This window comes from Trachemys scripta, chromosome 2 (genome assembly GCF_013100865.1).
Source record: "Trachemys scripta elegans isolate TJP31775 chromosome 2, CAS_Tse_1.0, whole genome shotgun sequence".
In the NCBI taxonomy this organism is placed as follows: Eukaryota; Metazoa; Chordata; order Testudines; family Emydidae; genus Trachemys; species Trachemys scripta.
The window spans coordinates 213,632,410-213,647,915 of record NC_048299.1 but is presented as its reverse complement, the minus strand read 5'-3'; the positions used below and the strand labels follow the sequence as shown (position 1 = coordinate 213,647,915).

The following is a 15,506-nucleotide window of genomic DNA, read 5'->3' as shown; positions in this document are numbered from 1 at the left end:
CTTCAGTCTCCCTGGTCACTCAATAACAGACCTAAAAGTGGCAATACTTAAACAACAAAAACTGACTCCAGTGTGAAACTGCAGAACTGGAATTAATTTGCAAACTGGACACCATCAGATTAGGCCTGAATAAAGACTGGGAGTCGTTGGGTCATTACAAAACCTAAATCTAATTTCCCAAATACTAATTTCCTCCTACTGTTACTCACACTTTCTTGTTAACTGTCTGAAATGGGCCACTCTCATTACCACTTCAAAAGTTATTTTTCCTCCCTTGGTATCCTGCTGTCAATTGAATTGTCTCATTAGACTGGCCTCACACTTGGTAAGGCAATTCACATATGTTCATATATTTATGCCTGCTCCTGTATTTTCCACTCCATGCATCTGATGAAGTGGGTTCTAGCCCATGAAAGTTTATGCCCAAATAAATTTGTTAGTCTCTAAGGTGCCACAAGGACTCCTCATTGTTTTTGCTGATACAGACTAACACGGCAACCACTCTGAAACCTGAAATACCAAACTCATTCAAAAATGCCCTACAGAGAATTGATAGCCAGAATCCACCTTTTGCTCAAAGGCAGGGAGAGAAGAATTAAAATGGAACTATGTGCTGTGAGAATGTTTAGAGAAAATATGACACAGCACACCAAGAAATTTCCATTCTTCTACAGATGCCAGCTTTCTCCTCCCAAGCTATGTAATGATATGCACCCAGATTTTGTTAAATGAAACAGATTTGCTGTTTCCCTGCATAGTTTTCAGTCAGCCTCCAAATCTGGCTGTCATTGCACAGATTATTTATGAAATCTTCCTTACAATTACTTTCAAAAAGAGGGGGAAAAGGATATAGAATGGGCTTAATCTGCAAGAAGGGAGATTTAAGTTAGATATTAGGAAAACCTTTGTAACTGTAAGGGTGGTTAAGCTCTGGAATAGGATTCCAAGGGAGGTTTGTGGAGTTCCCATCATTGGAAGCTTTTAAAAACAAGTTGGGCAAATACCAATCAGTTAGGTTTACTTTGTCCTGCCACAGTGCAGGGGGCTGGACTTGATGATTTCTCAAGGTCCCTTCTGGCCCTACATTTCTATGATTCTACGATAGCACTGTATCAGTGTTTGGTAGTAGGTCTACAGGTGAAAAAGCAATATTTCTCTCCAAAATATATATTTTAGCCATTGAGGGCCTGATCACTGAAGTCAGTGGAAGTCTTTTAATTGATTTCAATGTGCTTTAAATCAAATTTGTTGGTGGCTACGTAGGGTATATTTCCATCAACTTTTTCTTTTCTCCGTTAACTTCAATGGTGGAGAATCATGTCTGCTTTTCAAATAATGGCAACTTGTTTTACTATTCCTTCCCTTGTTACAAAGGTCACTGTCAATATCCAATCTAATCTCTCTGCATCTGTATAGCATTTATTGCCATGACACTTAAGATCTGTACTTAGATTTAAAAACAACTGTGAAGCTACCAGCAGTTAGCCAGTACCTATGTTTAGAATGATGTGATAGAATATGATTCTGATAAAAAGATATAAAGAAACATTAGACACTTCAGAAATTTTGAAAAGGAACAGTTTTGGAGACTTTTAATTCTTTATACTGCTTACTCCAACATGATCAGAATTAATGCTAGCAAAGTGCTAAATATCTGAAGAACAAGGGCTTTCTTTTTTATCATTTTACGATACAAGGAGGAAATTGAAATCAGCTTTCACTTTGGAGAAGATGCTGCCTCTCCATTGTAACCTCACACAGTAACAGAGTTGCGTTTTTGTTGTTGGGTTTTTTTAAGAAAATGGGAAAAACAGACACCATGCACAATCATAAGAATCGTAGCTCATCAACATAGTTTGAACCCTGGGCCTTCAGATCCCCAGTACAGACCTCTAGTACCTGCACCAGCAGACTAACTGGTATCCTTTATGGAAGCCAGCCACTACATTGTGTGGTAATCATAGACTTTGGCAGTGGGTTACACAACTATTTGCTAGATTGCAGTAGAATGTTGGAGCTCAAGAATCATGGAGTTTATTCCTACCTTTGGGAATGTGGTGTACACTGGTTAAAGCAGAGAGTACATTGAGTTGGTATTCTGAGAGTGTATAAGATTTGGATCTGACATCTGATAGTTAGAGACCTGGGTTCTAGTCAGTACCGTGCCTTTGGGTAACCTCTTAGGCATGTTATTGTAAGATGGGAAAATGGCACTTGGTTCCTTTCTGGGGTAGGCCATTGCTTAAACCCCTCCATGACTCTATCTCACTTCTCATGTATGGTAGTGGGAGATGGCCACCTCTGTCATGTAGTCCCACCCTCTCTCTCTCCCGCCATCCAAAGACCCTGTGGAGGGCACTCTGCAGGGCTGTAATCTATGGAAGGGGAGGGACTCGGGGAGTAGCTCCACATTGTGTGGAGATATAGCCAGGGGGAATTGCACATCATTCTCCCCAGGAGTCACACAGACAGTTGCAAAATATCTACAGGTTGAGGAGGGGCCCATGAGTCATTCCACTGAGGGCCTACTTCCCCAACCAAAGGAAGAAAGTGAGATAATTTCCTCTCTCATCACCATCTTCTGTTCACTTTTACCAAAGGAAGGGCAATTTGACAAATAGTGAAGGGTATGAACATGGCCACATTCAAGTGAGTCAGATTTAGGGAACATGTTCACAAATAAATTTTCCAACTAGCTGCATGTTAATTATTGCTGATTCTTTGGGTTAAGTGTGGCTCCTTACTGCACCCTGACTACAAGAGAGATGGAAACAGCCCCCTGCAGAGGAAGTTTCTGGGACAGATAGATAGCTCCTGAGGGAAGGGAGGGGACCCTGCCCCCAGTTCAGTACATGTCTAACTTTAAGCACATAAGTAGTCTCAGTGGGATAACTGCATGCTTAAAAATGTAGGCCTGAGCTTAAGGTTTAATAGGAAACCTTGCTGAATTGGAACCCTGTGAGCATTCAAGCCTGGGGGAAGGCCAGAATTAATTTTCTGTTAATAAAACAGTAGCTTTTTCACTCTACTATATATGTGGATCTTTTGTTCGGACCTGTGGGTGTTGGAATCCCACCAGCCTTTCTTACACTCAGAGTTCATGTTTTTATAGAATTTGAATCAACTGAAGCTCAAATATTAACTTAACTGCAAATATCTGGAGTCCCCTGTCTCCAGAGGTTTTACAGTTATTAGAAATATGACATAGACAGATTTGCAAATTTGTTTTCCTTTTGTAGAAAGACATTATTTATTTTGAACAGGAATATGTTAGATAAACCTCTGAAGGAAAAGAGAAAATTAAGTAGTATTTCATCATTAAAGAAACACATTGATACATAGTTTAATGAGATCTTCAGCAAACAAAAACAGATGAGGGGGGATTACAGTTAAAATTGATGGAGAGTGTTCGTATGAGAACTTCATCTTCTCATTTGCCTCTTCTTTTCCAGCTTTTCCCTTTCATACAACAAGTTTGTTTTCTCATTAAGGCATCCTCTCAAGGGCTAAGACACCAGTGTTGCAATAAAAAATATAATATAGAAAAGAATAACAGGGTGATGTGGTTCAGAATCAGCTGGATGATAGGGTTCAATGAAATTTAGAACATGATATTTAAGGAGAAAAAATTCAGATGCAGACTGTAGAAAATGGCAAAATAATGGTCTTTTGCCACAAAGAGAGAAAATGCTGTTTTCATGCCTGGAGTGAAAATATGCTTGTATTATAGAAGTAGAGCCTTAATATGATTTAAAATAGTAGATTCCTAAAGTATATGGAGACCCAAAACAGATTAGAATGGGGAAAAGGAGATAAATAATTCTCGTACAGGTTCATACAGGCAACTCATTGGCCTCCATCTTGGAAAAACAGCCTCACATCCTTCCCCCCACTCAACACACTGGAGCATGCTCAGTACAGTCTTTGGGCTTCTAACAGCAAATAGCTATTATCACATTGGCAACCAGTTGTCCATAAGCATAACAAAAATACCTACAACATTACTCTCCACCCCTTTTAAAATATTAGTAATAATAAACTCAAAACATTAATGTGGTACCAACACAACATCCTAATTAAGAAGTTGGGGTAGCCTACACTAATCGTCTGGCAATTACAAGGGCTTATTCTGCTCTCTAGAATAATTGCCTTACTGCTACAAGTCCACACTGTCTCCAGATTTAGGAGATCTCCTGGAATGGTACAGTAGAAACAACTTTGGTCCTTGATCAATAGCAGGTGCAGAAGGGCTTTCTGATAATATAACTGTCTCTGGAGGCTTATCTTCCAAGTCCGCTGTAGTGGTTGGTACGGTGTCCTCAGCAAGCTCACTATATCTGGTTGTAGCAGTTGGGTAGTCTAATGAGTCCTTAACACCTGGTACCTCAACATCCAAATGAGAATTCTCTACAGGTAACTTGTGCTACAATACAATTTGATAACCAGTGAGGGACACTGTGAAAATTAAGAACATATACTGCATTACCTACACCTAATGTTCTTTGTGATGCTCATACATCATAATATAACTTGTGTGCTGCCTGCTTTTCCTTCACCTTAGCAACATATTCAGACTGTAGTGAGTCCAGATGTGTGTTTAGTTTTCTTCCCATTAAGAGTTCTGTAGGCAGCTTTCCTGTTGTGATTTGTGGTGTCATGTGATACTGAAAAATAAGCCTGGCCAGCTTGTTTTCCATGCTTCCATGTGTCGTCTTCTTCATTCCCTCTTTTATGATTTGCTTGTGATTCCTGAAATATATCACCAGTGAACTGGGTACCACTGTCTCAGGCAATCCAAAAATAGAAAAAATATGTCAAAGTTTATCAGTTGTAGCCTTGGGTGTAGAAGACAGCATTATATGTGCCTCAATCCATTTTGAAGACAGATCAATTACTTAAAAAAAAATTACCCCATAAATGGACCAGCATAGTCTACATGAAGCCTCACCCATGGTTGCTGAGGCCATTCCCCTGGGTACAAAGGAACTTTCAGTAGAGCATGGTGGCTGGACTGGCAAGCTACACACTGTCACACAACGGTCTTGTTTTTCTGAAGCATTCCCGGCCACCACACGCAACTTTGTGAGAGTCCTTTCATACATACAATGCCAGGATGTGCCGCATGTAACAACTTTAGCACCACTGGTCTATTTATTGGATGTAGGATCACCTGGGACTCTAATAATAAGCACCTGTCCTGGATGCTTAAAGACTGCTTTTGGGAACAATAAGGTAGGAACTCTGTGCTTACCTCCTCTATCCAGCCATTTGTAACCATTCTCTGCACTCGAGACAATAATGACTATTTCTCTCTCTCTCTCTTGTTATTGATGCTGTACTGACTAGAGAAGTGGACAGTAGTCCAATAAGGAGGATGCTTTCTCTAGGTTGCAATGCTTTTGATGGGCTATTTGGTAAAGGAAGTTTATTCAGAGCATGCACATTACCCAGTACTTTTCCAGGTTTATAATCGAACTCGAAATCATAAGCTGATAAGGTAAGAGCCCATTTCTGAATTCTGGCAAATGCCATAATGGGTACAGGTTTGCTGTCAATTAACAGGCCTTTCAGAGGTTTATAGTCTGAATGTATAAAAAAATGCCTGCCATGTAGGTTAGAGTGGCACTTCTTTATCCCAAAAGCATGGCTAGCCCTTCTCGTTCTAGTTGGAAATAACTTTTTTCTGCTGGGGGTAGTGATCTTGGTTTATAACTGATGGGACACTCAGATCTATTTGACATTTGGTGAGCTAGTACCGCTCCCACCCCACATCGTGGTCACAAGACAATACTAGTTCTTTCTGGCTATCACAATGAACTGAAAGGTTTGATGGCTTCAGCAATTTCTTTGCTTCTGCAAAATCTATTTTTTGTTTGTCCACTGGAATCTTATCCCCATCTTACTTTGGTGGTGGTGCCTCAGTAATGGCCTGTACCTTCTCTGTTGGATGTAAGCCAGTTGTGTCAATTTTATGTCCCTGGTAAATTACTTCAGCAGCCTGAAGAATACACTTCTCCCTCTTAAGATGCATACCTGCATCAGTCAATCTTTGTAGTACCTGGTCCAAGTTTTGCAAGTGTTCTGACTCCGATTCCCCTGTAATCAGGATATCATCATGGTATACATAGGCATGTAGCATTCCTTGGAATAAATTGTCGATTACCCTTTGAAGAATGTCCAGATCTGCTGACGTTCAGAATGGGAGGCAGTTGTAATGAAACAATGCTTTGGGAGTATTGATTGTTACATAGGGCTTAGCTCTATTGTCCAGAGAGTTTTGGAGATATGCATTATTTACATTGATTTTTGTGGAAGTTTTCCCCCTGATAAGGTAGCATACAGATCTTCAAGCCTGGGGAGTGGATACATATCTAACTTGACCACATGGTTGACCGTGACCTCATAGTTCCACATATACTCACTCCACCATGTGATTTCAACACTGGGACAACAGGAGCAGTCCAGTCTGAGAACTGGATGGGCTCAATAATACCAGCTGCCTGTAAATCAGTTCAGTTCTTGGTCTACCTTATGGTACATGACATAGGGTACTGGCCCTTGCTTAAGGAAACATGATTTAGCATCTGGATCCACGTAAATTCTGCCAGTGGCCTCTTTCAGAATACCAAAACCCTCCCTGAACAGTTCTGAGTGTTTTTCAATAAGTGCTTCTATAGTTAGTGTTATGGACATTGTCGCTGTCTGCCCAGTTAAGTTCTAATAGCTTTAACCATTTTTGCCTCATGAGGGATGGTTTCTGGTCCTGGTATCCCACCTCCATATCAGCTGTACCTCTAACTGGAACTTGTTATCCTGTATATGTACGTAACACCACCTTTGCCAATCCCGTCTCTGGTGTATTGTCCCTTGGCCACAACTGGTGATAAGTAACCTTGCTGATTATAGACAGAAACACGCCCATATCTATCTCCATGGTTGTTTGTCCATTAATTGTGACATCCACTCGCAGTGTCTTCTCCTTTTGGCTTTTGCTGGTAACATTAAACATAGTATTTACCAAGTCCTCAGCTTCTGGCTCCTCTTCCTCCTCTACAGTATGATGAACCTCTTTCTTGTGACCTATGTTTTCCTTTCCATATGTCTTCTTTTTTTTACAGCAAACTTTTGCAAAGTGACCTCACTTCTGACAAACCCAGTACTCTCTATCCTTGTATGGGCAGAAGATCTGGTCATGTCTCTCCTTAGTGTAAAAGCAATTTTGTATGTTCGTAAGGAGATACCTGTTTCCTTAAAGATTCATTTGCTTTCTGTGCAGTGCTGGACAATTTGTGCACAGTGCTCAAGACTGTTTCGCTATCTAAGTGCTGGTTAGTGCTTCCCTGTAAATCCAAAGCATGCTGTGCAACTATGTCCATACCTTGTGCTATTTCCAGTGCTTTTTAAAAATCTAAGGTGGACTCTCCCAACTGAGATTTCTGAATTTTTTCATCACAGACACCACAGATAAGTCTATCCCACAGTATGGCATTTAATGTATCTCCAAAACCACAGTGCTCTGACAAACGATGCAGTTCTACTACAAAACAAGCCAAGTTGGCAGGAAAAACTGTTACATTTAAAACTCTGCACGATCTCTGATGGCATGGGGTTGTGATGGTGCAGGACAGCATTAACCAGCTCATCGAAGGATTTGGCTCTGGTCTTTTCTGGTGCCAGCAAACTTTTAATCCAACTCTGTTTGATATAAAGGACATATTTTCATTTCAAGTTATTGTTGGTGTAATTAACAAACAGCAACAATCAGCTTCTCAATACTTGTCATAAGTGAAATACATTTCAAAAATATAATAAAATTTAACAATAGGAAAAAGCAGAGAATCAGTAGATAATTATGTCTGTTTATTTCTTGTTCTTCCGTTGTCCTACAGAGTACTCAGACAGATTTTCCACCCTTTTGCACATACAGCATGCAGCTGGCAGACATTGATTTAACAGCTCAATATTTTGATAATTGCAATGATGCAGAAATACGTTTGAAATATATCAAAACATTTACTAAATCCATTTAGCACCTTTTTAAAGCATGAAAATAATTTTATTTTATATAAGGATAGAACTGTTGCAATAGATTAGTCATAAATTACCATTTTGGATCTAAGTGGTGGACGGCAGAGTTCTGATTTTTGCTGTAATTAAAACCACTAGTGTGGGAGATTCAGCTCAATAGCTGGAGGTATATTTCTATGGTTTTTTTTTTTGTTTTTTTTTTGCTTTTTCTTTAAGGAATGTTATTCCCTCAAATGACAATTCTAATTCATTGGAGGATCCTCCAGATAGATCAAACTTCTTTTGCTCAAATACAAGATACCTAGTTATTACTGAAGTAATTATGGGATGCAGATCTATTTCCTAATCTTGAACTCTGATGATAACCCTCTTTTTCTGAATGTTGTGGTAGAAGAATGATATGCAGTAGTTTCACAGCAACTGCACAAACAGTTGGATCATATTTGTGAAACCTTGCTACATCTAAATAAAACCACTTTTCTCATGTAAATAAAAAGAAGTTGTCATATGTTTGACTGAAATTAGTATTAAGGTGAAGTTAGGCAAACTCTGATTAGAAATAAGGCATACATTATTAACAGTGAGGGTAATTAATATTTTTTTTGTAAAGAGATTCTCTAGTTCAAGCAGGAATTAATTCACGGTAGTCAGGAGGTCAGACAAGATGATTACAATGGTCCCTTTTGGATTTAGAATAAATGAATCTATTCATTTCTGTATTGTTATCACTCAAAGGCCCTAATCGTGATTGGGGTCCCACTGTGCTGGAGGTGTACAAACACAGAAGAGTTTGATCCTACCTGGAGCGCTAACAAGCTAAAAAATAGTCTTCCAGTATCCTATGACACACACGCAGTACATGTGTGTTACTGCTGTGTTAATGGTTTTTATTGTTTTTGTTGCTCCAGTCAATTGCCGTAGTGTTGGGATGGTGCCAAGAGAGGAATTTTGTAAGAAGTTACAGCAGGATGGAAAGATACATTCAATTGTAAAAAGTCAGAGGTCCTCAATTAAAATCATTTAAAAAAACATTTGATACTGTATAACCTGTGAATTAATTTATGCATTTTCATTCTCTTTCAAACTTCAACTTTCCATTTAGGAAAACACTTAAGTGTGACTTGGGGTTTCAAAGATAAATTATTCTCCAGAGCACAGTCTGTTAGTACTTCTATCAACAAAATGAGCAGATTTCAAGGCAAACGTATTGACGTTCCCTTTTTAAGTATGAACCGCTAATGGGTGCAAAAGGTCTGACAGCACTTGGTTGCTGCTATTTTTATTATTAATTTAGAAACACTTGATCTTCAAAGTAGAAGTTATTTATATAAAACAATGCACTTGAAGCAAGGCTCGGGTACAGTACATTTTCATATTACGTAAAATAATGCATGAGGTATATGCTCGAAGCTTAGTATGGGTTCTTATTAATCAAAAGTGAAGAATAATTCTCCACAGGTAGGAATTCTATTTCCTCCTACGCCCGTGTTCCCTGTGTTTGACTGGAACTGGAATTGTGTAAGCTCAAAGTTGAAAGCCACTGACTTGCCTCCCAGTGATCGGTTTACTGCTACTTACTAACTTAAACTAAACTGTATTATATTTTAATATTCTAGGATCAAATCCCCAAGTCCTTATTCAGACCTGCATCACCCACTCTCAAGGAAAATGTGTATGAGCTGAAGTCATGTGTATGAGCTGGAGATTCCTCCATGGAGGACCCCCATCCTGATTTTTCACACTTGCTGTCTGGTCACCCTAGCTGGGTCCCATTACAAATGTAGGTCAATCTGGTTGGGGCCTTCTTCAGATAGTCTGTTTTAAAGGTTAGGAGGCTTTCAGGCAGTTGATTCAGGGCAATATCCTACAGAGGGGTAGCCAGAGAGCTGACCTGAAAGTCATTCATTTATAAGAGAACTAGTTCCCTTGGACCATTTGGGCATGGCTAAGTTAGGAATTGTAATTATGATCTGACGCTGTAATGGGATTGGCTAGCATGAATCCACTGCAGAATCAGGGCTTTACAGTAAATGGAAAATATATAATTTTTCACTAATTAGTTTGAAAAATATGTACAGAGAGCATTTAGCATGACTTCTCCTTTCTGTGTCAGATTGTAGCAGTGAGTCATTAAAATTAATAGGAGCAAAACATTCAGAATGTGAGGAGAATAGACCTGTGCCTTGGCAATAAAACTGCACTTTCATTCATCATTTTACCTTCTTTTTTAATGTTTATTTTTTCTGAAGACTTTGTTTTTCCCTTTTTTCCCTTCCAAATTACACAAACTGTCTTAAATTGGCTACTGTTACCTTACCACTTAATGAAGGGGCTGCAGTGTAATTTTTTAACGGCTTTTCTTTAAATGTTCTGTTGATCTGGCATTCCTGCAAGTGTAACCTAATAACACTGGTTGGACATTAAGCACAGTGAAGAGAGATTCTGTGCAAGCTGCCTCCAGAACCCATCAGCATCCTTGTTATTCCAGTGGTAGGCCTTTTTTAAAGGAACAGTGACTGCCATTCATGCTAAATTTTAATGGCTTTGTGGTGCAAACCAGTGTCTGTCATGAACTAGGATTAGACCATGATGCATTTCTTTTGTGACCTCAGGCAGGGTCCCACCCACCCCCTCATGTTTCCAGAAAGTAGAAGGCTCATTGTGCTATACAGCTTCTTTGCTGGAAGTTCATCACATATTGATCACTGATCCAAATTACATCATGATATAGGTTCCTGGGGAGTGCCAGAGCTGTGAGGTCATCAGCTACAATACAAGTGGAAAATAAAGTATTTTAATCATCAAGTAGTTTTTGGACTGCAGATGTGTTCTGTGCAAAAATAGAAATGCTGATTAAGCCAAGATGAAAGTTTGGTGGTAAGAAAATGAATAAATGTCTGAAGGTTTTTGAATCTTTAATATGTTGTTATCAAGAATAATGATTCATTCAGCTTAGTTTCCACCTTTTCCTATCCCACCTCTTCCCTCTCCTTTTACAGATAAACAAGCTGGAGGCTCGCCTGAGGCAGGAAGGTTGCATGGATGATGGGATTCAGCGGAAGGAAAATGAACACTGGATGAAGGAAGACTGCATTAGCTGTAGCTGTAAGGTATGTGTTGCTGAACGTTTTCTCTGCTATTAAATTCTCTTTTTCCTTTGGTATCATGCCAGCTGAAGCATCCTGCAATGATGAATTAAGAAAGAAAAGTGTGCCTCACAACTCTCCATAGCTTAGTGATAATAGGGAACATAAGTCTCTGGAGAAATTCAGTGAACATTTGCCATAACCACAGTTAAACAAAAGGACAAAATATTTCAGATTGAGTCTAATCTGCACCTCGTCTTAAATGCAAAATGTGCATACCAGAGAAACTTAGCTCTGATACTGAATAAGTGGAAATCACTTACAGAAGGTGTGAGGCAGCTTTAATTGGGTTCTCTCTTTTTGTGAGGGCTAAATTCACTTTTTCACAAATAGGCGCACCAACAGCTGGGTTACTTCCTTGATGTATAGGTTAGTTTATTTAGCACAAATAGTTCCATATCATTCTGAATCAAATTCAAGTCTCATCGTTCTTCCAACCGAAAAACAGGTGAGTTTTGGCTACACAAAATGGTTCCCACTAATTGGTAGGTCTTTGATGTATGGTCCAGCAACAGCCCACCATCAATTTCCTGTCCATGGATGAGGTCACTTCTGCCACCCTCAGAGAAATGCTAAATTCCACTGCATAATCTTTCTTGACATCGCACACTTTAGCTGTGCCATTGATGTGCACATAATGCTTCCATGTGCTCAAATCTACAATGGGCATAAGGCCTACATTCCATTTAAGAGTCACTTACTCCTTCAAGATAACACTGAAGATATACACAGGTATTTTTGCAGGTCCTCTGCATAAGAAGACTTAAGTGGGATTCATAGTGCCTATGTACAACATGGGCTATCTGCAGAGGGTTTAATTTCACTCCATACATGTATGCAAAACTTCAGCTCCTAAATCCTTGTGTATTGAATTTTTTGTATCTAATGATTCCAGCTCATAGGCCTTGATCCTGCAAAAGACTTACACACATGCTTTACTTTACACACAGGAGTGAATGGGACTACTTCATCTCAATAGGACTACAGCATAAAATTGATAAATCTGTGGGATTGGGGGCATCATTTTTTCCTGGACTTTATCTAACCCATGGGAATTAGGTGCTTCACCTGCTTAGATGTTTTTGAAAATCCCACTAGGCAACTATCTGCATCTTTAGGCACCAAGTACCTTTGAAAATCTGGCCCAAGATCTAATATTGACTTAAATATAACTCCTATAAACAAATGCCTTTTTTTTTTTAACTGTAATGGGGTGGCTGGCCCCTTAAAGGAAATTGAGACCAGTCCTGATCTAGTCCAGGTGTGCTCTAGTTTGGCTATAATGAGGAGGGTAGGGCTGCCCCTGGGAGGTATGAATGAGACAGTCCAAAGGCAAGGGAGAGTCCAGAACCTAGAGTCCAAAATAAAGAAAGTGGGAGAGAGCCCTGGGGAGTCAGAGCTATCTGAGTCAGTCAGGAAAAGGTGAGGTAAGAGCTGCCTGGGAGTGAGAGGTCACCAGGTGAGAGCTGCCAGAGCCAGGAGACTGTAAGTGGTTGCTGAGGGAGGGCAGAAGAGGGATTTGCCAGCTGACCTGCCCAACCCAGAGAGTCAAAGCTGGGAGCTGACGGCAGGGAGCAGCAGAGGGGCTTACCTGCTAATGTCTTAATGCTGGAAAGTTGGGCCCAGAAGGAGAGAGGGGTGAATGGATGAAATCCCAGAAGACGGGCTATGAGGATTCCCAGTGCGGGGTGCTCCAGGCAGGGTTACCCATCACATGTGATGCAGAAAGCAGGCAGGCGATTGAACAACTGTCAGTCTGGAAGAGGGAAATTGAGGCAAGGAACTGCTTGTAGGGCCACCACAAAGGGCACCTGGGAGGTGACTGCGCTATGACAGTTATTCAGCAATGTTACGTTATGACCCTTTTCTAAAACTTAGCCTTTTACCGTATTACAATTATTTTATACCTTGTAGCAGACTCAATTGTTAAATATAACAGACAAAAAATATTGTGGTTATTAGCATATGCTAATGTTAAACAATAGTAGAGTGGAACACACATATAGTGACTTACAGTGAACTTAGATATAAAAGTGTTTTATAATGAATCTGAATGGAAATCTTGTATTTTTTCAATGCACAGCGGTGTGAAAATTGAACTTTTGCGTAGTGCAAGATATTTTTTTTAAAAAAGAAAGGTATCAGATTAGAAAACTTTGATGTGAGTTAGAACTGCTGAACAATTTTTTGGCTGTGAGCATTCTAATTAACCTCAGAAACCTGTCAAATTGTTCTTACAACTAGGAAAATGATCACTTATTTGTGTGCATAAGTACATCATCTAATTTTATACAATTCTGCATGACAGAGACCATCTGCATTCTTTCAGCTACTGTATTTTATACAAAGCACTGGAAAATTGTAAAAAAAATACTGAGAGTGTGCTGTTTTTTTCTATTGGGGAAAAAAGGTGCTAATACTTCAACATTACCTTTCAGAATGGCCAAATAATCTGTACTGTGGAGACGTGTCCCTCAGTAGAGTGTTCGACCCCCACAAAGCTGGAAGGAAAATGCTGTTCAGACTGCATAGACAATGAAAACCCTATAGAATCACCAGTAGAACTTAAACCTGATTCCTCGGACAAGGAGCTACCTTTAGGAACTATCTACTAGGGGGCTGTAGTCTCCCAATTCAAAGGTTCTGACAAGAAGTTACAAGCACTGCTGACTACAATACCTGCACTAAAATGTTTGATGTAAAAACACTGATGAAACAATCAAGTCACTTTAGGCTTTTCACCATGGTGGGCATATTCTATAAAGTTATCTTTCAACACTGGTAGATCTAATCTAAGGGTGAGTAAGGGCATGAAAGACTCTACTGAAAGCTCAACTCTACAGGTTATTATATCTTGTACTCTGCCATTGGAAGTTGTTAAATGTTAGATTCATAAATTCAATTTGTTGTTCTCCTTCTCCCAAAAGGCAGGGAGGCAAAAAGATTTAAAAGCATGGGATCATGGGATTTCTTTGAATCTTAGGCCTGGTCTACACTGGGGAGAGTGGGGGGATCGATCTAAGTTACGCAACTTCAGCTACATGAATAACATAGCTGAAGTCGACGTACTTAGAGCTACTTACTGCGGTGTCCTCACTGCGGCAAGTCGACTGCTGACGCTCCCCCGTTGACTCCGCCTGCGCCTCTCGCTCCGGTGGTGTACCAGAGTCAATGGGAGAGCGCTCGGCGGGTGATTTATAGCATCTTCACTAGATGCGATATATCAACCCCTGCTGGATCGATCACTCCAGAGGTAAGTGTAGACATGTCCTTAGAATTCAACCACTGACTGAAAGTTTTCTTTTAAAATTCACACACATTTTAGTAATGAGAAATTTTTTTTAAAATTGCACTGTTCTAAAGAAAAGAGTTATAGAAAAGAAGTTTGTACTTGACCTGCTGGGTTTTTGTTGTTGTTGTTTTGGATGGTGTTATACTATGAGAAACAGCTTAGTTTCCTTTTAAAAGACTCTATTATTATTCCATGCTAGCTTTATGGAGCTTGGGTTTTTGCAAAATCAAAATGAAAGAGTAGCATGGCACAATTCTTTGTAATCTCATCATGTTGAGACTCTGATTGGAAATTTAAAGCACATCTCAGGGAGCTTGCAAGGTATGCACATGTCTCCAAACGGGGATAAAGAATGTATAAGTGCAGTATAATTTGCCAGGAAGTTATGTGTACTCCTTTTCTCATTCTGCATGGATCTCTCGTTGACATCAATAGGATATATAGAAAGAGAGAGAGAGAATGGACTCATCTGTTCAACTTGCCCACATGTAGAACCTTATGGCAAATCCCTTAGTATTGTGATACTGTGATCATTCACGTGAAAGAGATGAGGGTTTGGGGTTTTTTTTGTTTGTTTTTTCAAGCTGCAATTTTTAAAATAAGGAGACACACTTTCAAAACCTGGGTCCAAAGTTGAATCTTAAAAAATGCATGCACACAAATGTTCATTTTCATGTGCAATTAGCTGACTTAGATGGAAAAGTAGAAGTTGGACATGCATATTTACTTGTATATGTACATTTTTGCAGACACTGCTTAGAACTAGGGCTGCCAAGTGATTAAAAAAATTAATCACGATTAATCGCGCGATTAATCGCACTGTTAAACAATAATAGAATACCATTTATTTAAATATTTTGGATGTTTTCTATATTTTCAAATATATTGATTTCAATTACAACAGAGAACACAAACTATAAACTACAGCTCACTTTATATTTATTTTTTATTACAAATATTTGTGCTATAAAAAACAAAAGAAATAGTATTTTCAATTCACCTCATACAAGTACTTTATCATGAAAGTTGAACTTACAAAT

General features: G+C 39.3%; 1 protein-coding gene across 1 annotated transcript in view; it reads left to right on the top strand.

The window, feature by feature from the left end:
* Positions 1-14,207, top strand: part of PXDNL (peroxidasin like) — a 295,352-nt gene extending 281,145 nt beyond the window's left edge. Inside the window, exons 22-23 of the mRNA XM_034762906.1 lie at positions 11,028-11,138; positions 13,613-14,207. Coding sequence (XP_034618797.1) covers positions 11,028-11,138; positions 13,613-13,789 — 288 coding nt within the window. The 3' untranslated portion in view covers positions 13,790-14,207. The remainder of the gene's footprint in view (positions 1-11,027; positions 11,139-13,612) is intronic.
* Positions 14,208-15,506: the final 1,299 nt, after the last annotated feature.